Source organism: Capricornis sumatraensis, chromosome 3 (genome assembly GCF_032405125.1).
Source record: "Capricornis sumatraensis isolate serow.1 chromosome 3, serow.2, whole genome shotgun sequence".
Taxonomy (NCBI): domain Eukaryota; kingdom Metazoa; phylum Chordata; class Mammalia; order Artiodactyla; family Bovidae; genus Capricornis; species Capricornis sumatraensis.
The window spans coordinates 58,886,732-58,910,942 of record NC_091071.1 but is presented as its reverse complement, the minus strand read 5'-3'; the positions used below and the strand labels follow the sequence as shown (position 1 = coordinate 58,910,942).

The window sequence follows — 24,211 nt, the reverse complement described above, 5'->3', positions numbered from 1 at the left end:
TACAGGTTTTAATTTTGACTGTGGGTTTTATAATGTACAGGTTAAAAGAAATGGGTGAATGTATAAGCCAGTGCAATAGAGACAACAATCATTTTCCTTAGGATATTTTCCCCAAGAAAATAAATGCAAAACTCATTGACAAGTAGTATCTCAAGTATGTATGAATACTTATTCCAAGTTTCCTTCTTTTTTCCTTTTTTCTTTCCTTCTTTCCTGCCTCTCATCCTTCCTTACTTTCTCTTCTCCCTCCTTCCCCTGGCTTGTTTTGTTTTTGTGAAGCCAATTTCACCCCAAATTTCTGGAGTTTCTAGACCACCTGCTGTGACTGTTTATTTGATTTTCTAAGTTTTTCCCTGATTAAAAGCTGATTAAGGCAAATATTTAGGTGATTTTGAATTATTTGTGTTTGGAAAACATCCCGATACCCCTTGAGATTATTTGAGGTACCCTGAGGTGCTAAAAAATAAAACTGCCCTTCCCTTCTTATGAACAGATATTTTTATAAATGTTTGTTCAAAAGGATTCAGACAAACAAAAGAAACCAAAGCTTTTGCTGGTTTTGTAACATCGTGGGAAAATAAACAGCATGGCTTCTGGATTCTTCTGTTTTCCATTTTTAAAAATAAAAAGACATCAAAATTAAAAGAATAATTTTCCTTCAGGATTATTGGTTTCTTCTATTTTATTCTCTACCTGTAAAACAAGGAGATCACAATTAAAAGCCTAAGTGTTCCTTTGGAAAAGTGTTGACTTTCTCAGAGATTTCAAGGAAACTAGCTGAGATAATGGCTTTTCAGGGTCCTTTTCACACAATTACAGGTTACAGCAAAATTTTTTCATAGTAACAACTTGGCTTCAGTTTGGCTGAAAGGTTTTCTGACCAAAACAAAACACAGCGAAACAAAACAAAAACTTTTTCCTTCCCAGACAACATTTATAATGTAATATAATGGTTAGTAGGTGGGCTTTGAGTCTACTGATTTAGGTTCAAATTCAACCTCTACCAAGTTTTAGACTCAGTATCTCCATTTGTAAAAAGAGTGCAATCATACTTACCTACCCTTATTGGGTAATTGTGAAAATTAAAAGAGACGGACCTATAGAAAGTTTAGCCCAGCATAATGAGTATTTAATAACTGGTGTCTATTAGTACTGCTAGAATGAGAAAGGGCCTGAGACTGTCAACCAAATCTCCAGAACATCCTCTACAACAGCACAGACAAGTGATTGCTTCTCTTACTCTTGATTAGCTCCAGCTGAATCCCAACCCAGCCAAGGAACTTTATTCTTTTGTGTGTTAATCTCTCTCCTTCTCCTGTACTTTACCTCCTTTCCTATATCAAATCTGTTCAGATACCGAAGAACACTCTAGTGTCATCTCCTAAGTGGTCTCTTTTCTGAGATAATACTCTATCAGTTCCTCCCAGTCCTCTTACCATGCTGGCCACTTGTTCTTTGATACTCTTCCATTGCATACTCTGAATCTGGGAAAGATTAAGTCAGATGGATTAGCTGAGCATTTTTTAAATCCCTCTAAACATGATGCTTTTGAACTGTGGTGTTGGAGAAGACTCTTGAGAGTCCCTTGGACTGCAAGGAGATCCAACCAGTCTATTCTAAAGGAGATCAGCCCTGGGATTTCTTTGGAAGGAATGATGCTAAAGCTGAAACTCCAGTACTTTGGCCACCTCAAGCGAAGAGCTGACTCATTGGAAAAGATTCTGATCCTGGGAGGGATTGATGGCAGGAGGAAAAGGGGACGACAGAGGATGAGATGGCTGGATGGCATCACTGACTTGATGGATGTGAGTTTGAATGAACTCCAGGAAATGGTGATGGACAGGGAGGCCTGGCGTGTTGCGATTCATGGGGTCACAAAGAGTCGGACACGACTGAGCGACTGAACTGAACTGAACTGAAAAATGAGGAACTGAAGCAGAGAGTATAGAGGGGTAGAGCAGAATTTTAGGCAAGACTTATTTCTATTAAACAATAATTTTGTAACTCCCTTTTCTTCCCAGAGTTGCACAGGGTAAGCATCTTTATAAAAAACAAAATTCTCAGACAGTTTTCTGTTCTTAAAAAAGTTTCACCATTCTTTTAAATTTTCATTCAAAACAATACATTTTAAATTGTATTTCAATTATACCAGTGCTGTCTATATTGTGGAAATGGATGATTTTAGGTTAGCCACGGACAAGTTATTCTTATATTTATAGATACTATTATATATTAGAAAGGATACTTAATCACAAATCCTTAAGCTATTGTTGCTTAGGATGAGACAAGCTTAAAGTGTGGGTATATTTTAAATCAATATTTTTAAAAGGTGTTAAATAATCATGGTAGAAGTGGTACCTCAAAATCACAAAAGTGATATACAATTGAGTGAAGTTTTAGAAACACTGTTATGGGGTATTGTCATAGCAAATAGCTTAAGTGCAAGTATCACAGAGTTTTTTTTGTAGAAGTATGGATTTATGAATTCCTAAATAAATGACTTACATTGCATTGCTTTAAAAATTCTGTTTATTTACCCATATCTAAAAGCAAACAATGTAAAGTGCAAACTGATAATGGCAAAGCATGTCTAACTACATTGAAGTTTTTAATGGTTACATGGAATTTTGAGTATTTGACTTTTCTGAAGGAGGATGGGAAAGAAATATCCTTAGTTTTCTAAGTCCTTGATTCTAAAAACCAGGCTTCAAAGCTGGTGGGTATGCATGCCTGCATTTGTGCTAAGTCACTTCAGTCATGTCTGACTCTTTGCAACCCCATGGACTGTAGCCTGCCAGGCTCCTCTGTCCATGGGATTTCCCAGGCAAGAATACTGGAGTGGGTTACCATGTCCTCCTCCAGGGGATCTTCCTGACCCAGGGATCAGGATCTTCCTAACCCAGGGATTGAACCCACGTCGCTAATGTCTCCTGCATTAAAAATGGGTATGTTACTGAAATGTGAAATCTGTTGAAGAAATTAAATTATTAGTCTTCATAACATTCTGAAGAACTAAATTTCAGAGTAAGAAGAGCTTTTGAAAAATGATGGTGAGCATCTTTGGTTTTGCAAATTGTAAATAATTATGGTGAGAAGCCTTGCAAACATCCCATAGAATTCACATAGCAATGGAGGTACAATCTACTTTACAAGGTTGTATGAGTTAAGGGAAATAATCTACATGGATGCACAGGTGCCTGATTGCATTTTCTGAAGAGTCTACCATTCCACCATAGAACTGTCCTAGACATTTAGCGTGAGGCTCCCTTGTTCTGTGGATACAGAGCTTGGTGCAGGCCACTTCTCTCACTGCACTTCATACTTAATTTATGCAGATAATGGAGACTTGGTCTGTAGAGAGAAGATGAACATGAGAGTAGATTAGAGAGAAAAGGAGGTGAAGGAAGGAACTCGAAGCCTGGTAACTTGAAGAAAACAATTGGAGAAAGAAGACTAAAATGGTATTGGATTTATTTTCACTTTTCTTCTCAATCTACACATGTGACTTACCAAATTTTTTCCATTCCTCTAACTCTTTGTGAAAATGAGTATAATTTGAGGGAATGAGCACAGTGAGCCCAAGGAGATTATGGCATTATCATGTTAGAATCCTGAAAAATAACAGAATTCTAGAGTATGTTCAGCAAATGATTCTTCATTGTTTTTAGAACAGCATTTAACAACAAATAATAGAAAACCAGCAAACAATGGATAGAGGTCTATTTATATCATGCAGGAAACTGTTCAGAGCTGGGATTGTGGCTCCAGACACCAATGGGCATCTGGGTACTTTTCATTGTCTTTAAGATCTCAAAGAATTGATGCTTTTGAACTGTGGTGTTGAAGAAGACTTTTGAGAGTCCCTTGGACTGCAAGGAGATTCAATCAGTCAATCCTAAAGGAAATCAGTCCTGAATATTCATTGGAAGGACTGATCCTGAAGCTGAAACTCCAATACTTTGGCCACCTGATGCGAAGAACTGACTTTTTTTGAAAAGACCCTGATGCTGGGATAGAATGAAGGCAGGAGAAGAGGACAACAGAGGATGAGACAGTTGGATGGCATCACTGACTCGTTGCAATGAGTTTGAGCAAGCTCCAGGAATTGGTGATGGACAGGGAAGCCTGGGGTGCTGCAGTCCATGGGGTTGCAAAGAGTTGGACATGACTGAGCAACTGAACTGAACTGAACTGAACATCTCAAAATTGTAACTTTGTGGCCCTAAGAGAGAGGCTATTTCAAGTATCTGGTCTGTCTCAAGCAGAAAGAACAGTGGGAAGAGAAAGGAAAAGACTCTAGGTACCTTGCCGCTTTCCAATTAAATTAAAATTCTCTTTATAGGGTATGAAGTGAGTATGAGTATCCATTGAGTGGCCAGCAGTATGTGTTTACCAAATGAACACAATTCATGGACTTTCTTCTTCCTTGGAGCATGTAAAAGAAGCATAAGCTACTTATACATGTCAAAGGGTTGAAAACATTAATACTCAACAGAAATTTTTGCTGCTTAAAATGTATAAATTGGGCTCATGTTTATGACAGACCTGTAGCTAGAACAGGTCTGATATCCTTAGTTATCCTGTACCATTTTTCATAGGATAATTTGGTAGAGTTTATAAAATTATACACTGGAAACAAGAAACCAATATTCTAGTTTATTATTCAATGAATGCCTATGATGTAAAGGACATTAAGCGCTGAGGACACAAGAATAGTTCAGGTCCTTAAATTCTTGGATGTATATTCTAATATTTGAAGACTGTCAATATGTACGTAAATGAATTAGTGAATTAGGTCATTTCAGACAGTGATAAATTCTGGAAGGAAATAGAAGGAGCTGATGTAGCAGACGGTGGCTTTTTTTCTTTAACTGTGTGATATTGGAAAAGTTCTTGAATTTCTTTGGGACCCAGTTTCCTAATCAGTGAAATGTGGAGAATGATGTAGGGGAGGGGTAACCAGATGATCATGTGAGGCCCCTTCCAACCCTAAGACCTTTGTTTCCCGCTCTGGCTCTTTCAGGAACTGCAGACAAGCAGCAAAGGACAGAAGAGATGGGAACAGATGGAAAGTAGCAGCACTAAGGGAAGATGCAATCAGAAGAGAAAAGGGGTATCTTTGAATGCTTGTCTGACAGCCACAAGAACAAAATTGCTTAAGTTAGAAATACACATATACTACATGTATGTATAGTATGCATGCGTGTAACAGCATTAGCATTGTAGCCAATTGTTTTCTCGTTTGACTTCTTAGAAAATGGTCTAAAAACTGGTGATAAATTTTTATCTTTTAAAATTTAAAAGGAAATCTTTCCAGGAAAAATTTCCTCCCACAAATCACCAATTGGATAATTTATCTAAGCATACAAGTTTCTTGCCTTTAAGTGATGCATAGCAGATTTTTCCCTCTACAGAGATTTACATGACATGGTATTAAATTCTCTGGAATATTCCCCCTGTATTCTGAAGTAATAGTTATTTTCTTTTTGTCCTCCAGGTGCAAAATGGGTTGAATACAAACAGAAGCTGACTTAGTGTTGTGTTCCTACTTGTGCTTGGAAAAATACCAACGCAAAACAAATACCCATCACCATCGTTACTTCCAACTCCATCATCATGTGTTCTTTTCTTTCTCCAGGATTGCTCTCTGAAGTACTTTCGTTATTTTATACATAAACATTGACATGTTTTTCATAAATTTTTCCTTCATATATATATACTTTTTGGTTAGTCACTGATGCCACACTATTTGCCAAGTTCTTTTTCATTTCAATTTATTTCTCTCTATAGCCAAAAGTGACATCTTGAATTTGAGTAAATTTTAAGTGATTCATTTTCAGTTTTTCTATTTCTGGAGTAGGGGCTTCCCTGATAGCTCAGTTGGTAAAGAATCTGCCTGAAATGCAGGAGACCCCCGTTTGATTCTTGGGTCTGGAAGATCCGCTGGAGAAGCATAGGCTACCCACTCCAGTATTCTTGGGCTTCCCTTGTATCTCAGCTAGTAAAGAATCCACCTGCAATGTGGGAGACCTGTGTTTGAGCCCTTGGGTTGGGAAGATCCCCTGGAGAAGGAAAAGGCTAAGAATTCCATGGACTATATAGTCCATGGGGTCACAGTGAACTTTCTCTTACTATAAGGCCGCTTTTAATTTTCTTTCTGTTTTTCAAATTCCATTATATTTAGTTATTCCTTTGCTTCTTTTTCAAATGCTATTGGTTTTGATTCCATTTATTTCCACAAATACACACACACACACACACACACACACACGTATTGATAGTCTACTACATACAAACTACTGATTTAAATGTCAGAGTTATAAAAATGAGAAGGCTCCTATTGTTGCCATCCTGCTAGCAACTATATGCTCAGTTCTTTACAATTAATAAAGAGGCCTCACCTCTTTTCAGGTAATAATCACATTAAATATATATGATGGGTAGGATTCATTTTATAGAACAGGAAACTAGAGTCCAAAGAAAGTGGCCCTAAATGAACCAACGGTCCAACAAACTCTTCCACTATCTTATGATCTGTTTGAGAAGTTGTAATAGTTTTTAGGATGAAAAAGCCTATCCTCCTTAGAAACCATAGGTTTTTATGTTTTCTTATAGTGCATTATAGATTGACTTAGAAGTAAGTTTTCTACAAAGCACATGGGGATAATTTTGCTGAGACTGGGGTGGGAAGAAGAACCTGAGTTTTACTTTGATGCTTTGACATTGACTTCAAAATAAAATGACCTATGGCCAATACAAAAGAAAATCTGAAGCTCTTTTGAAGCATTTGGCACACTTAGAATCCTTTCTATGTTTGCATGTGTGCCTAGTCCCTCAGCCAGGTTGGGCTCTTTGAAACCCTTTGGACTGTAGCCCACCAGGCTCCTCTGTCCATGGAATTCTTCAAGCAAGAATACTGGAGGGGGTTGCTATTTCCTTCTCCAGCAGATCTTCCGAACCTAGGAACTGAACCTGTGTCTCCTGCACTACAGGCAAATCTTTACCGAGTGAGCCATCAGGAAAGCCCTTTCTATGTTTGTGGTTGTTGTGTCCGACTCTTTGAGACCCTATGGACTGTAGCACACCAAGTGTCTGTTAAAAAATAGCCTTTAATATCTTACAAAAAAAGGATTTGCCAAGTTTATGACAATCCTAAGTACAATCTATTCTTAGAGAAAAAAAGACATCAATCTTTTAAAGTTGTTCCTGTTTCTTAATTTCTAATAACTTGTAAAATAAAAGTAAATTGCACAAGTTGTTATTTTTTATTATCAAATTATCTTTCCCCATCTCTCTTCCAGGATTTGAGGAATGATAATTTTTCACATACCATCTCCCAGATTACATATTGCAGAAAATGTAAAACAAATGTAAATAATAATTACCTCAGACCTAAATGAGTAATTATAGAGAACATATTATAGATACTATAGTATTAAAAAGCAACATGCTGCTTAAGCAGGAACCGAATAGAGCATTCTAACTGCTACTCCCCTCAAACTAATTGAGGAAGGAGTTTCGCTGGAATTTAAAAATCCATTTTTCTCAAAAGTAGTGACGGGATTCAGGACACACTACTCCCAAATATGGCACCAGGGCATGCTGGACATTTTGAGTTGGAGGATTTTGAGAAAACGGACACAGGAGGCTCACTCTTACCTTCTCGCTGTCCCTCTCCACTGAAACAGACCTAAAACCCTCACATGAATGGTGTCCTCCCTGTACCTGGGGAGGAGGATCCTTGTTTCTGAAGACAAAGGGACTCTCAGAAGAATCCAAACACACAGGCGTTAGAGGCTTCCCCGTTTCCTCTATTCACCTCACACTTCTTAACCTGTCATATTTTTCCACGGCTGTCCATTCTTCATCAGTCCTAGCAAAAACACTCTGATCTGTTTCTTTGGATCTTCATTTCCTTATAAAGATTCCTGTGACATGCAAAATTTATATTAAATGTACATGTATATTTATTTCCTATTAATCTGTCTTCCCTCTGCAATGGTATAACTATGAATCAAAGCAGTGGAACAATAAGAACTTTGCAAAAATTACTTGCAGATGCTTAAAGAACTCTTCAAGAATTATAGGAGAATATCTTCTCTCCTTTATTTACACGAGACTAAGGAAGTGGCAACCCGCTCCAGCATTCTTGCCTGGAGAATCCCTGGGACAGGGGAGCCTGGTGGGCTTCCGTCTATGGGGTCACACAGAGTCGGACATGCCTGAAGCGACTTAGCAGCAGCAGCACTTGTCAAGGCATTGCAGTAAATGGGTATTTCCCATTATATCTCCCCCGCAGCGTAAATTCTGTGGATGTTTCCCTAATCGTATTAATCACATTACCAGATGTTGCTCTCATCTTTCTTCTTTTGCCCTAATGGGACATAAATTTCCTATATGAGATTGTCACTTATTTGTTATATTTGTCTGGTGTTTTAAACATTATTCTTGCGGCTGTTTAGTCACTAAGTCGTGTCTGCCTTTTTGCAGCCCCATGGACTGTAGCTTGCCAGGCTCCTAGGTCCGTGGGTTTTCCCAGCAAAGAATACTGTAGTGGATTGCCATTTCCTTCTCCAGGGAATCTTCCCAGCCCAGGGATCTCACTCGTGTCTCCTGCCCTGGCAGGCAGATTCACCACCACTGAGCTGCCTGGGAAGCCCATAAAAAATATGTATATGTGCACAACTGTATATGAACATGTACATAATGTAAACACACTGAAATACAAATGGAGCTTTTTTTTTAAGGGCAAAAAGAGATTTAACCCATTTGCTATTAAATTAAGCACACAGAATTAAAACACTTTTAAAACAAATATTCCCTTAAGTTATCATTTTCAAATTATTTTTTGTTAAGAGAAAGCTAGGTGGGAATGGAGGGAGAGACCCAGAATAAGCTAGACAAAACAAAGGAGGGCGTAGGACTGTGGCGCAGTGGGAGGTGGAAAAGGAAAGGAGCCAGAGAGAGAGAGAGAGAGAGAGAGAGGCCAAGGCAGAGGCAAGACCGGCTCCTTTTCTCTCCCCTCCCTGACCACACAACTTGCTCTTAATAAGTTCCTGTCCACACCTGCCAAGTCATTTCCTTCTGAATGTGTCTTCTGCACCATGGCTATTTCTAGTGGCCCTCTCGTCTCCCATGCATTGGAAGATTATGGTTTCATTGTTGACCCACTTGGCTCCTAGAAGGCATCTGACTTACCACATTTAGTGGACACAGCTGCTCTTCTCACACAATTTCCACATTATCAAAGTTCTCCTCCCTTTTTTGTTTCCACCAAAGAGAGCTTTTTAAAAAAAATTTTTGTTAATGAGAAGTTTGCCTGCAGGGTTATTTTTTTTTTGAGAAACTGCTATTGTTGCTTCTAAGTACACTTGGATTGTCTAATCGTGTGTTTTATTTAACTCCATTCAGAAAGTCTAAAGGTTATTGATATTTTATCTTAATGCTGATGTGTTTCAATATTTAAATTTTACAAAGTCCCTAAAATTGAATATCCACATGACATATATCAATATTGTTATCTGTCTTCATAGGTCAAACTGTATTTTCATATATCTATATGTGATTTTGCTTTTCTAAAAAGCCAAGGACCTAAATGCTGACCTCTATTATCAAATAGCTGGCCTACTCTTCACATGGAACAACCTCTCCATCATGTAGACTTTTAGGATATTGCTACTAAAGTAAAAACCATGCAACTATAAGCAATAATTAATTTCAAAGGACTGAGGCGGAGCTCCTGATACCCTTATTTTTATAGTTCATACTATTTCAACTTTTCTATATGTCAGTGGATATTCTCAGTACCTTAAATGGGTCATTTCATGTAATCATTCCAGTAATTCTATAAAATAGGTACTCTTACTATCTCCATTTCACAGATGAGAAAATTGAGGCCAAGATCACAGAAACTGTAATCAACAAAGTCTGAAATTGAACTAAGGGCCAAATTCTGTCTTTGGATGAGATATTTATTGCCTCAGGTCTTCCACATACAATTCAACAAGAAATAACAACACCTGGATAAAAATAAACTAATATTAACTTCTGTTAATTTCGAACCAACAATGTGTCAAGTACAGTCTAGGTCCTTTAAATGTTCTTCACTGTTATTTTACCATTCTACCAAAGTCTCTGTGGTGAGAAGTTAGGAAATGTAAAGCTTGACAGCTACCAACTACCAAAGACATATTATGAATTAAGGCCAGTGTTGCTCTGAAGCTTGTATTGTTTCCTGTATGAATCACCCAGGAAACGTGACCTTTTCTTCTTGTGAAGTTGGTAAGATTAGCTATAATTTATATGTCTCTGCACCAGCAGACCCATCTCTCCAATGGTAGACAAGAGACAGATGGGGAGACTTTAATGTTTTTCTTGTATAATCCAGTATGGATGTGAGAGTTAGACTGTGAAGAAAGCTGAGTGCCGAAGAATTGATGCTTTTGAACTGTGGTGTTGGACAAGACTCTTGAGAGTCCCTTGGACCGCAAGGAGATCCAACCAGTCCATTCCAAAGGAGATCAGTCCTGGGCATTCTTTGGAAGGAATGATGCTAAAGCTGAAACTCCAGTACTTTGGCCACCTGATGTGAAGAGTTGACTCATTAGAAAAGACTCTGATGCTGGGAGGGATTGGGGGCAGGAGGAGAAGGGGACGACAGAGGATGAGATGGCTGGATGGCATCACTGACTCTATGTACGTGAGTCTGAGAGAACTCCAGGAGTTGGTGATGGACAGGGAGGCCTGGCGTGCTGCGATTCATGGGGTCGCAAAGAGTCGGACACGACTGAGCGACTGAACTGACTTTTAGCAAGCTATTAAGAATTAATGCACACCACCCCCCTGCCATTTGTCTGTTCTGAGAGGGGGGAAAAAACACAAATGGATTCTTGGAATTATGTAGATATAAAAAGCCTGAAAAGTGAGTCTTGTTTTGATTGAATTAACTAGAGATATTATTTGAAAAAGATTAACTCAATCATATATCAGAACAAACAAAAATAAACTTTTCATTCTTACCTTCATTTACTTACTCATATTCATTTATTTAACGAATATTTACTGAATATCTACTATGTGTAGGTTCAGTGCTTCTTTATCTTAAAGTCTGGCAGCAAACACATGAAATGGAGAACTGCAAGTTCCCTGCACAGAGGGGTATGAGATGTGCTCATCCAGAAGAGAAGGTCTGAGAGTTCTGACCAGAGCGATGATAATAGGCTTTCTGGGAGAAGAAGCTTTCTGTTCTCAGGTCCTTGGAGGAAGGAGGGACAGTGACAGGTAAAGGTGGCAAAGGGAGTGGCAAGATCCATGCAGAGGAGGCGTCATGTCCGGGGCATACCTGAGGTCCAGGAGCAGTGAGTGGTGTCGTGAAGGCTACGGCTAAACTGATAGGCTGGGGTTAGACTGCAAAGGACTTTGAATACTATGCTAAAGTGTTAAAGCCTTGCTTATTTATAAACCACTGGTTCTTTAGGTGAGATCTCTAGTCCAATGGCATCAGCATCACCTTAGGCTCTACCCCGGACTCATGGTATCAGACCCTCTGGGAGGTCAGTTCAGTTAAGTCCCGCATTCTTGTCCAAATCTCTGTGACCCCATGGACTGCAGCATGCCAGGCTTCCCTGTCCATCACCAACTCCTGCAGTTTGCTCAAACTCACATTCTTTGAGTCTGTGATGCTATCCAACCACCTCATCCTCTGTCGACACCTTCTCCTCCTGCTTTCAATCTTTCCCAGCATCAGGGTCTTTTCCAATGAGTCAGTTCTTCTCATCAGGTGACCAAAGTATTGGAGTTTCAGCTTCAGCATCAGTCCTTCCAATGAGTATTCAGGATTGATTTCCTTTAGGATTGACTGGTTTCATCTCCTAGCAGTGTGAGGGACTCTTAAGTCTTCTCCAGCACCACAGTTCAAAAGAATCAATGCTTTGGTGCTCAGCTTTGTTTATAGTCGAACTCTCACATCCATACATGACCACTGGAAAAACCATAGCTTTGACTAGACAGACCTTTGTCGGCAAAGTAATGTCTCTGCTTTTTAATATGCTGTCTATGTTGGTCATAACTTTTCTTCCAAGGAGTAAGCGTCTTTTAATTTCATGGCTGCAGTCACCATATGCAGTGATTTTGGAGCCTAAGAAAATAAAGTCTGTCACTGTTTCCCCATCTATTTCCCATGAAGTGATGGGACTGGATGCCATGATCTTAGTTTTCTGAATGTTGAATTTTAAGCCAACATTTTTACTCTCCTCATTCATTTTCATCAAGATGATTTTTAGTTCTTCTTTACTTTCTGCCATAAGGATGGTGTCATCTGCATATCTGAAGTTACTGATATTTTTCCTGCAATCTTGATTCCAGCTTGTGCTTCATAACCCAGCATTTCTCATGATGTACTCTGCATATAAGTTAAACAAGCAGGATGATAATATACAGCCTTGACGTACTCCTTCCCCGATTTAGATCCAGTCTGTTGTTCCATGTTCAGTTTTACCTGTTGCTTCTTGACTTGCATACAGATTTCTCAGGAGACAGGTAAGGTGGTCTGATATTCCTATCTCTTTAAGAATTTTCCACAGTTTGTTGTGATCCACACAGTCAAAGGCTTCAGCGTAGTCAATAAAACAGAAGTAGATGTTTTTCTGGAACTCTCTTGCTTTTACAATGATCCAACGGATGATGATCCAACATCCAACGGATGTTGGCAATTTGATCTCTGGTTCCTCTGCCTTTTTTAAATCCAGGTTTGCAGTAGTTTGAGCATTCTTTTGCATTGCCTTTCTGTGGAATTGGAATGAAAATTGACTTTTTCTAGTCCTGTGGTCACTGCTGAATTTTCCAAATTTGCTGGCATATTGAGTGCAGCACTTTCAAAGCATCATCTTTCAGGATTTGAAATAGCTCAACTGGAATTCCATCACCTCCACTGGCTTTGTTCATAGTGATGCTTCCTAAGGCACACTTGACTTCACATTCCAGGATGTCTGGCTCTAGGTGAGTGATCACACCATCGTGATTATCTGGGTCATGAAAATCTTTTTTGTATAGTTCTTCTGTATATTCTTGCCACCTCTTCTTAATATCTTCTGCTTCTGTTAGGTCCATACTACTTCTGTCCTTTTCTGAGCCCATCTTTGCATGAAATATTCCCTTGGTATCTCTAATTTGCTTGAAGAGATCTCTAGTCTTTTCCATTCTATTGTTTTCCTCTATTTCTTTGCACTAATCGCTGGCTGAGGAAGGCTTTCTTATCTCTCCTTGCTATTCTTTGGAACTCTGCATTCAAATGGGTATCTCTCTCCTTTTCTCCTTTGCCTTTAGCTTTTCTTCTTTTCTCAGCCATTTGTAAGGCCTCCTCAGATATCCATTTTGCCTTTTTGCATGTCTTTTTCTCGGGGATAGTCTTGATCACTGCCTCCTGTACAATGTCACAAACCTCCGTCCATAGCTCTTCAGGCCCTCTGGGAGGTTGGGCTTAGGAATCTGCAGTTTAACAGACCCTCCAGGTGATGCTGAAGCCTTCTAAGTGTTGAGAACCAGTGGTGGAGCCAGCTCTGCTAAACTGCTCCCTGGGCTGTGAATGGGTGACAGGCTAACTGGAAATAATCACCTCCCTTTTCCTCAGACAGTTGTGCAGGCCCTGGGGAAGCTACTCTCTTGGGGATGACAACATCGGCATCAGCAGCCTCACTCTTTCCTGCTAGGGTACAAACTCTTCCATCTGAAAAAGAAGCAAGTGTCAGAGGCCCCCGGGCTAAATTGGCCAGGGGGCCTATTTTGATGTACCACTCTCGACCCGAGTTAAGAATGCTTTTGGTTTTTATACTTGCCTTTTACATTTTTAAAGGCTTGTAAAAATAGACAAGGAAGAGAAGAAAGAAAAGAGGAAGAAGAGGAGGAAAAAGGGGAGGAAAGACAGTGTTATGGGATGTGGCCTGCAAAACCTAAAATATCTACTTCCTGATTCTTAACAGAAAGGGCTCACTGACCCCTGGTGTAAACAGGGATAAAGTGTTTTTGAGAAGAAGAGGGGTAGTTCCAAAGAATGAATTAAGGAGATTTAATAGAATAATGGGCTTCCCTGGTGGCTCAGAGAGTAAAGTGTCTGCCTGTAATGCAGGAGACGCAGGTTCAATCCCTGGGTTGGGAAGATCCGCTGGAGAAGGAAATGGCGACCGACTCCAGTACTCTTGTCTGGAAAATTCCATGGACTGAGGAGCCTGGTAGGCTACAGTCCATGGGGTTGCAAAGAGTCAGATACGAATGAGCAACTTCACGTATGTACATACGTAAGATACAAAAATCAATATAATAACAGTGTGCAGAAAAGAACAAGTGAAAAGAGCTGGAAGTAGAGAAGCCAAATGTGGAACACATGCGAGAAGGTAAAGATCCAAACCATGCGATGCTCTCTTGATAGAAAAAAAGGAAATGGGTCATTAATGCTTATAGAAACAATACAACTTAACTTTCAATCAACCCAAGTGCTATGTCCTAGCAAGCTTCTCAACAACTGAAGAAATCGTAACTGGCCAGTTTAGGAGTTTGTAGGGGTTTGGTTTGCTTTAGTTTTGAGGGAGTAGAACAGTGTTAAGAGTGTGAACTCTGGAGCTCTTGTCTAGTGTGGTGGAAAAACTGCATGTCTAAATGCTCGGTAGGTACTTAGAATTATCTCTATAATATTTGATTAACATATAGAACAATGATATGTATAGAAATCAACCAGTTATCATCTTAAAAGGCCAATTAGAGTTAAAAGTTTTGGATGGGCCCTGAGATTCTTCATCTCTAAAAAGTTCCCACATTTTCAGTAGCAAAGGTCTGGACTGAATACCACTAGTTATCTGAAAAGGAAAAATTTAAGGTCACATATTAAGCATGGGAAATAATTCCTCCATCCAGAGAAATAGGAGGCACCTTTCCTGCTATAATACATGATTTCATTGGTCACCCAAGCATACTTGCCCCTGCTGTTGGTCAGTAGAAATTCTGCCCTCTCAGAGTGGTAGCTTTTAGGGACAAATACCTGGAGAGAATAAAGAGTAGGATGGAGTAAAGGTTAGAAAAGGAAGGTAATGGTTGATCTGGGTGGAGAAGACAGGACTGATCCTCTCACACTGGCCAGATACAGTTTGCCTCGTGGTTTAGGGAGTCACACTCAGACTTCAAATCCAGGGTCCTCAACTTAATAGCTGTGTGATCTTGCACAAATGATTTACCTTCTTCTGCTGTGGTTCCTCATCCAAAGATGGGGATAACACATCCTCAAAGAGCAGTTATAGGGGATAAAAGAGATAATGTAAGAGATAATACAATGCACAGTAAGACTATGACAAGAACTAAATAATTAACTCTTTAATTATTAGAGATAAAAACGTATCAGCCTGAGAGGCAACGGAAGTTCTCCAACCATCACAATTAGTAAGGAAATAGCCTAGAAAATTTATTAACGCTACTAAAGGACAAATAGTTCCCCAAAGAGCTTTAAATATGCATGTTGGTCCCTACATAGAATTTGTGTCTTAAATATTTGGAATTACCTCTGAAGAAAGGACAGGGATGTAATGTGGGGTATCATTAGGTGTTTGTTTTTTGACTCTAAAGTATATATTTTCATTATTGTTTACAGCTTGTGCTAAATGCTGGATAAATTTTGTGATATTTAAGGAAATCAATTAAACAGAGGATGCAAGGCTTAATGTATCTTCCAAAGGAAAGATATGTTTTATATTCACATTGCTGCTGCTGCTGCTAAGTCGCTTCAGTCGTGTCTGACTCTGCGACCCCATAGACGGCAGCCCACAAGATTCCCCCATCCCTGGGATTCTCCAGGCAAGAACACTGGAGTGGGTTGCCATTTCCTTTCCAATGCAGGAAAGTGAAAAGTGAAAGTGAAGTCGTTCAGTCGTGTCCAACTCTTTACGATTCCATGGACTGCAGCCTACCAGGCTCCTCCGTCCATGGAATTTTCCAGGCAAGAGTACTGGAGTGGGGTGCCACTGCAAAATTAAATTATTTTCAAAATTGAAATGTGACCTTCAAAAACCTTTGGATATTAGGTGAAAATTTATCATGGAATCATATTTAAAGTAGAAAGTTAGGCATCATGTATCTGATGATTAGATGAATTTTTACATTTTTTCATAGAGAATGCTTTAGCATCATGAAGACACAGCCTAAGAAGTGACGCATACTGAGCCAGTTCCTCTTAACTGCGTTAATTAAAACTCTCCAGGTCTTCACCTTGACACCCTTTACTTTTTTTTTTTTCTCTAGTGTTACCTTATTCACGTTATTCTTCGTCACAGAACCGTCTTTACTTTGTGCTTCTGCCACATCCTATACAGATGCGGTGGAAAGAAAAAGAGGTCTCTGGTGCCAGAGAGCTCTAGAACCAATTCCAGTCTGGAGACTCACATGGCCTTAGACAAGGCTCTTTCTCTGAGACATGATTTCCTTACTCATATTTATACCCACTTTACCGGATGATTGAGGATTAGAGATAACATTTGTTAAGTGCTTACCTGGAGCTTGTATGTAGAAAATAGGCTATGAATATGAGCTTTTGTTTATTATTTGTTATTGAAATGTCAACTCATGTGCCATCCATTTTTGGAAGCCCTGAAAATAAGGGCAGTGTTTATCTCCTTTAATATCCAGAGGGGGCATTTTATTTGTACCTGATTACTTTACATGTGGCATTTTAGTTATTTATGTGTATAGATTTGCTCCTCTATAAAATAGGAAATTTCTAGAGTAATGATTCAGCTTTCCAGAATCCTATATGCACATGCATCTAGCCAGGAGCATGCAAATAATAGGTGCAATAATACTTGTTCAATGAACATTTCTTTCATAGAGTAAAAATCACTTTCTGATAGAACTCATATCAATTTTTAGGATGATGTACTTCTGGTTTTCCCTGATTTCATCAACTTTATAATGCCCCACCAAATCGAATTACATCAGGCACCAAATGGTTCACAATATTTTCCCTCCAGTAAGATTTATTTAACAATCATATATAATAGGAAAATATGGAAAATTACAGCAGAATAAAAACAAGAATTGTAGCTTGTCATGTTAAAAATTAAATAAAGGAGATACTGCTTAAATAAAAAGGCCTATGAAATTGTTAGATATATGTTGGGTAGCTGAAGGTACAATGCTAAGCAAAAAAATTAAGGCTCAGGAGTCAAATTTATCCATCCTTCTCTTCACGATGGATTCAACACTATGTTGGAAAGAAGGGGCGGGCACCACTACCCTCCCTCTGCTGCTGCTGCTGCTAAGTCACTTCAGTCGTGTCCAACTCTGTGTGACCCCATAGACGGCAGCCCACCAGGCTCCCCTGTCCCTGGGATTTTCCAGGCAAGAACACTGGAGTGGGTTGCCATTTCCTTCTCCAATGCATGAAAGTGAAAATGAAGTTGCTCAGTCATGTCTGACTCTTAGCGACCCCATGGACTGCAGCCCACCAGGCTCCTCCGTCCATGGGATTTTCCAGGCAAGAGTACTGGAGTGGGGTGCCATCGCCTTCTCCAACCCTCCCTCTAGCTTCCTGCTAATTAACACAAGTCAGTGGCTGTCTTAAAGGGAGAGAAGAGGGAATAAGGAAGATACAGAAGAGAGAAGTAAAGACACGAAAAGAAGGAGGGAAAGAGGAAGCGAGACAGGGAGATTAGTTTAAAAGGAATAAGTGCATCAACAGCGTGACAACTCTTCTGAAGGGATGGAGCACGTTTGCTCGGATCCCCTGCAAGTTCTGTCACAGTGCTTCATAAGTTACATAACCTGGAAAATTAGGTTAAAACCCATATACAGAAAATAATGACTTCATTATACTCTTCTATTGCTTTAGTTATAAAGTCTACATATCTTAAAGTATTAATAGGAACAAAGTGGACATGTTTCCTATGACAGTTCAGAAGCAGTGTTTCAATTTATTTCTCTGTTGAGAGAGTCTATACCTTTAATGAAAGACAACTGGCTCAAATAGGAACAATAGTAATTAGACTTCCCAGACAGTCAGATTCTATTTTAAATGCAGAATATTTTCTAGTTTGTAAATAGCTACCTTAAAAAAGACATTAAAAGCAGTAATTGCAGTTTCTCCATAAATAGAAATAAGAAATCCATTGTTAAAGGACAAAAAGTCACCATGATGTACATATCTATAAATTTTCCCTGCCACACATCATTATAGATCAATCTTTACTGCTTGCATTTAAAATATCAATTGCATTATAATATCTACGATACAATTCAATTATTTATCTGTGTTCTACATATGCTTCAGGTGAAACAAAAGCTAAGGACCTTATTCACAGAACATTTAAAAGCATCTTATACACAGTCTATGCACAAATATATCTTAAGTTAGAATAATGCATACCTAATATGCATATAGAATATGGCTTACACATGAAAAGATATCTAAGTTGTGAGTTATAAAATCCCACTACTTAGATTTAAAAGCTTCTGATTGCATCCATTTCTAAAATATTGCTTAGCATTGTGGAACCCAGGGAAGAAGCAGGTGCAACAGAAAACTCATTAGGATGGACATATCCACCTTCACTTTCTTCTTTAATTGATGACTACTTTTGATCTTTTCCATCTGATTTCTACCTTTCACAAAAACAAATTCATTCAGTCTCACAATCATTGAAGAGTTTGTACAGTGAAAATTACAACACCTACTTGGTCTTGACCTTTCTTGGCAGCTAATAACAAATAAAGGTAGTTCTTCAATTTGGAACAAAGGCAAGGCTCTGCACATGCTCAGGCAAAACATGACAAGGAAGCAGTCTCCAATGGCTGTAGTTTGTTTGTAGTAAAATTATAAATCACATCAAATAATGCTCTCTGTGCAGAAGAGTGTGGGCTTCCATTTTCACAGACATTTTTGAGTACACACACACACACACAAACACACACACTTCTTGTCCCTTATCCCTTGACCTGTAATATATTTTGTTACATCCTGATGGGATTAACACCCTAGAAGGCAAATCCAATTCTCAGTTCTAGTGTCTGTCTCCAACAAGGGCTGGAGGTTCTTGTCATCTTGGACCATAGGTCTTGCGTGACTTGCATTGTGATGACCCCCATGTGGGTGATGCTTCAGTGCTTTGCAATAACAGTGGTGGATGCAGGCTGGTTCACTGCTTTCAGGAACAGGTTTCGCTGTGGTTTCCCAGCTTGCGAGTTACAATGAAGAGTTCATCAGGTCACAGAGTCCGCGCTCTGATGCTTCATTGTTGTCTTAGGACTTCAACTACAACTTCTGAGCAGCTCCTCTTCTCACTTGGTTCCCATGTATTTAAAACAACAAGGACAATCTAAATAGCCCCAGAGCTGCAAAAATATTTTTCTACAATTTTGTTTTTGCTTTCCTTTTACTTAGAAGCTTGAAAGTTTTGTAGTTACAGCACTCTGTGTAAAACAAAGAAAGAAAGTAAAAATTTTAAATGCCTCACGTTCTGTACATACATTGCATAGTCACCTATGAAATAACTGGGTTCAAAGTGATAAAAATTTGAAAATGTCCAACTTTTGCCTTAAATTTTCTCTGGTTTGATTGAAGAAGGCCAAATTGTGGAGAAAGAGCAATGACAGAAACACTGGCCAAAATCTGTGATAGCATCTTTGAGTGTATTTATGTGGCTAGAATTAGTAGCTCAAAATTTATGTTTGTCTCTTATATAAGTTCATAAAATGGCCTGTTCTGAGTGTGTGTTGAAAGAGGAGAAAAATATTTGTGAAAAATTGAGGGTTTAGAATATTTTAGTGCTGTTTTCATTATCTTGAAATAAAATTCAAATGAAAAGGAAGATCATGTTTTAGTCATATATGGGCATCAATTATTGTGTGGCAATTTCATGTTGGACTTTACTGACCTTGTAAAAATAAGAGATTTATCAGAAAATGATAGATATTCTTTTTATACCAGTTGGAATTTCTCTTCCTATCTCTTTTGTGTGTATGTGTGTGTGTGTGTGTGTCTAAAGTTTGGATGGAGGTGATGGAGAGGAATTGTTGTTAACTAATACAATTTCAGTTCAGTTCAGTCACTCAGTCATGTCCGACTCTTTGCAACCCCATGAACTGCAGCATGCCAGGCCTCCCTGTCCGTCACCAACTCCCGGAGCTTACCCAAACTCATGTCCATTGAGTCAGTGATGCCATCCAACCATCTCATCCTCTGTTGTCCCCTTCACCTCCTGCCCTCAATCTTTCCCAGCATCAGGGACTTTTCAAATGAGTCAGCTCTTCGCATCAGGTGGCCAAAGTATTGGAGTTTCAATACAAGACAATATCTTTAAAAATTTTAATATAGAGCTGGTTTTTAAAATTTCTATCCAGTTTGTGATTTGGTTTCTATCCACAATTCATATGTAAACTATTAATCACAGTCACCAACTCTGGAACAGTTGATAGGATGACACTGATAGTTGCTATTAGTGAAACTATCAGTATCGATTAGAGAATCATACAGTTGAGTCAAGAATACTGGGAAATGATTCATCTTAAAAGCTAGCCACATTTTTTTCTTTTTTCTTTTTTTTTTTCGTAATGCAAGATTCTCTTTATTGTGATGCTCAGTGGAAAACGTCTATAAAACAGCTCACTGTGGTGGTGACAGCTGCAGCCATGCTAAGGCACTTTCATTATATTAAAAAGAGGTGGTGTTGGGAGTTCTGTTCATTCCTTTGTGACAGCAATGGGGACCTGAATTCAGAGCTTTTTAGGCATATGTAGCTTTTATATATCTTCATGATTTCTTGTGAATTTATTTCCTTAAAAAAATGCCTTTTTTGCCATAAGCGAGTCTAAATGCAGCATATATAAAACAGTTGTGGCTAATCACATTTTAACTTCATCGATTTAAAGCGACATTTGAGGTGCTACTAATAACGTCTCAAAGACTTGATATGGTACCTGCAGCATTTTTTTCTTGCCTCTACCATCAAGCCAATAGCAAGACTCATTTTTATACTTTTTAAACAGACATTAGCATCACACCCAGAGCTGATAATTTGGTAGATCAAAGGTGAGCCCTGGAAGCTGAATTTTTAAAAGGATAACCACTGATGCAATGTCCATGGATTTGAGCAACTATTGATGTTGTTTTATAATATGTACTTGCTTTGTTATTATCATCTACTGTAAGCACTCATATTTCCTACATGAAGGAGAAAAGGAAACTGGTATAAAACATTCATATTTCTTGTATGAAGTACTGTAGAAGAAAACAGAATTAAACCTCCCCATAGGATATAGCTTATTATTTTTAAAGGGCTAAAAGGTCTCGGTAAATATAATTTGTATTGCTGAGTAAGTCAAGAATCCTTTGAAAAGGTAAACTTAAACAGTAAATATTTAAAGCTTACTTGTTAAGGGTTTGCCTCAGAAAATAGAGATTTAAAAGAAAAGAATCCAAAGGGACATTTAAATAAGATAACTTTGTTTCTAATGATACTCTCCAAATCACCCAATTTGGAAATAAATTTTTCATCTAAACAATAAAATTACCTCCCATCCTTTTAATGAAAGATGTCTTTAAGGTGTTTCAGACTATGACTGTGTTTCAGCATGTTTTTCTTCGGCATTTACTAGATCTGAGTTCTTATGGGGACCAGGTTCACCTGAAAAATAAACACACAAACAGCAAATAAACAAAAGCAAAACAGACCTGAAGGGAGAAAACCTAATTAGGTCAGGAAACTGCAGCAATCAGTGAAACTCTGAAGACTAGATTTTATAGTGGATCTGTGGCACATTTCTTCAAAAATACCAAATACTTTCTTTTCAGCCTGTGGATTGATACAGTATACAAGTCATCTTCTGGTGGTTATACAAGTTTGTGAAGTTGAAATTTAATCCGGAGATACAGAAATGAAACAGATGAGACATGTTCAAGCATCTATTAAATCAAACATAAAAATTATGCATGTTTTCTCCAAATATTTTAATTGAAATATCTTCTTTCAAACAAACCCTCTAATGTTCATTGTCTTATATCACACATTGCTTAGTTGCTATGACTTTTAAAAAATGAGTATAAGAGAATGTAATGTTTAAGATATATCATCTGCCAAAACAAACTAATGGAATTTATAATCTTAGGATCACTCAGCTTCTATACAAACTTTGAAAAAAATAGCATGGAAAATATTCCAACATTTCTAGAGAGGCTGCAGAGAATCTATAAAAAAAAAAAATAGAAACATAGAGCAAAATGTACAGATAAAAGAGAATTATTATGTGAGAAAATTAAAAATTAGATGAAATTAGTTTTTGAGTCAATTACTCAAAGTACTTTGATATTTCAGAAAATAGTCATAGACACATATTATAGAACGTTGTTTCCATCTAAAATTTGATTGAAAATATGTTGATGATTAAACTGCACCAGCTGATTTTGAGATTGTTTTTCCAAGATATATTGTAAGACTGCATTGTCTCAACTGCAATAGATTTTTACTGAGTTCATAAAATTAGAGAAGATACAGAACTTAGGGAGTATTATCACAAAGCAAAATTATTTTGTCCTTTACTCTCTTGAAAATATACTTAGCAGGGGAACTTATCTTCTGTCTCAGGTTCAATCTTTTAGGTAGTATCAGGACTTTTCCAATCATTCTTAGATAATAAAAACATCGTGTGATCACATTAAATTGCCAGTGTCTTAGGTCTAATCACATACAATAGACATCAACCTTAACACAGATAAGACTTCTTCCCAACCTTGGATTTGTTGCAGAGCCTAGAAATTGTGGTCATGGGGGGTGGGGGAGGAGAGCTGGATTGATGTTTCTTTCTTTCTTTATTCTTTTAAGCTCAAGCAGGCAGGATTTATTAAGCAAGAAACAAGCAGTACTGTTTGTCCTGTCAGCTGGCTACCTTGGACCCCTAAGCTGGAGCAAGAGAGAGAAGGCTAAGACTGCTACTGGAGGGTGGCTTTGGGTTCACTAGACCTGCAGGGGTGTAGAGCTGACTACTGTGTGAGCACATTCATGGGCTCTCCAGGGACTTCTTGCCAAGGCCCATGGTTGGAGACTTCTCACAACCTTGGCATGGACACATGTTCCTTCACAATGTCCACAGCCCCTGGAAATGTGTTAGTACCTCTCCAGATTTTGTCTCCTAAGGCCCTATCATGCTTCCAAATACAGATTCGCTACATTCGGTCCACATGAAATGGTCTTTAGGCCTTTATTCCTATAATTTAGTTGAGGAAAGGCTGAAATCTACATAGCTTCCTCTCCTTCAGCTTATCTGTCACCGTCTAACCTTTTGTATGTCTCACATAAGATACAGATTCCATTCCCAATATCCCCTTTACTTCTAGCTCTCCAAGGGTGAAACTATCTTCCTTTGGTTTGAGATGAAGAGGAAGAATTTCTATACCTTTCCCAATAGCAGAGAATGCATTAAAGAACGCTTCCTCACAAATCTTATTCTAATCATCAACAACCTGACCTTTTCAATTATTTGAATTGGGTGATGGTTATAGGCACCTTATAATTGACTTTTGGATCTTCTTTGAAATTTCTGCTTCCCAAGTTCATGTGTTTCTGACATCTATCATCTAGCCTTGTCTTAAACTTTTGATTTAAATCTTGCTACTTATGACTAGACTAGAACAGAAGAAAATAGAATAGAAGAGAACAGAGTGGAAAAAAAATAGATTGAATTAAAAGAAAGAAATATAAGTAATGAAGTAATCTCAAAATTTTTGAGAACCTTTTACAGTGGACAAAAGACACTGAGATTTACCAATAATCAAATGCTCTTATTTCTAGTGGATAAAGAGTCCCCAGTAATAAAAAGAATGGAAGAGGAGTAAAATAACAAATGGTTAAAACACAGCATTACAAAAATGTTACATAGACTACATCCAAGAGTAATTCCATACACACAATTAGGAAAGTAGCAATTTAAAACTGTGACCAACCCAAGACAAGACTTTTGTAGCCCTGAGGAAAAAAAAATGTGTTCCTTGAAGCTGTAAAATTCCAGATGTTTCCAGGGGCACATATATAACATTACCAGTCAATTGCATATCAGCCAGAATGCTTAGGAAAATACTGAATTCAGGTCTTCAGCATATTCAAATCATATTACTTTTAGTTAATAAATCTCTAGTTATAGAAGGCTTTACAACTAACTTGGATAATACTCTTTGAAAGTGACTCTTAGG

At 38.3% G+C, this 24,211-nt stretch overlaps 1 protein-coding gene across 1 annotated transcript in view; it reads right to left on the bottom strand.

Moving 5' to 3' along the window:
* Nucleotides 1-19,207: 19,207 nt before the first annotated feature.
* Nucleotides 19,208-24,211, bottom strand: part of PDE1A (phosphodiesterase 1A) — a 381,016-nt gene continuing 376,012 nt past the window's right edge. The window contains exons 14-15 of the mRNA XM_068967526.1: nucleotides 21,541-21,653; nucleotides 19,208-19,440 (exon numbers count right to left, since the gene is read on the bottom strand). Coding sequence (XP_068823627.1) covers nucleotides 21,583-21,653 — 71 coding nt within the window. The 3' untranslated portion in view covers nucleotides 19,208-19,440; nucleotides 21,541-21,582. The remainder of the gene's footprint in view (nucleotides 19,441-21,540; nucleotides 21,654-24,211) is intronic.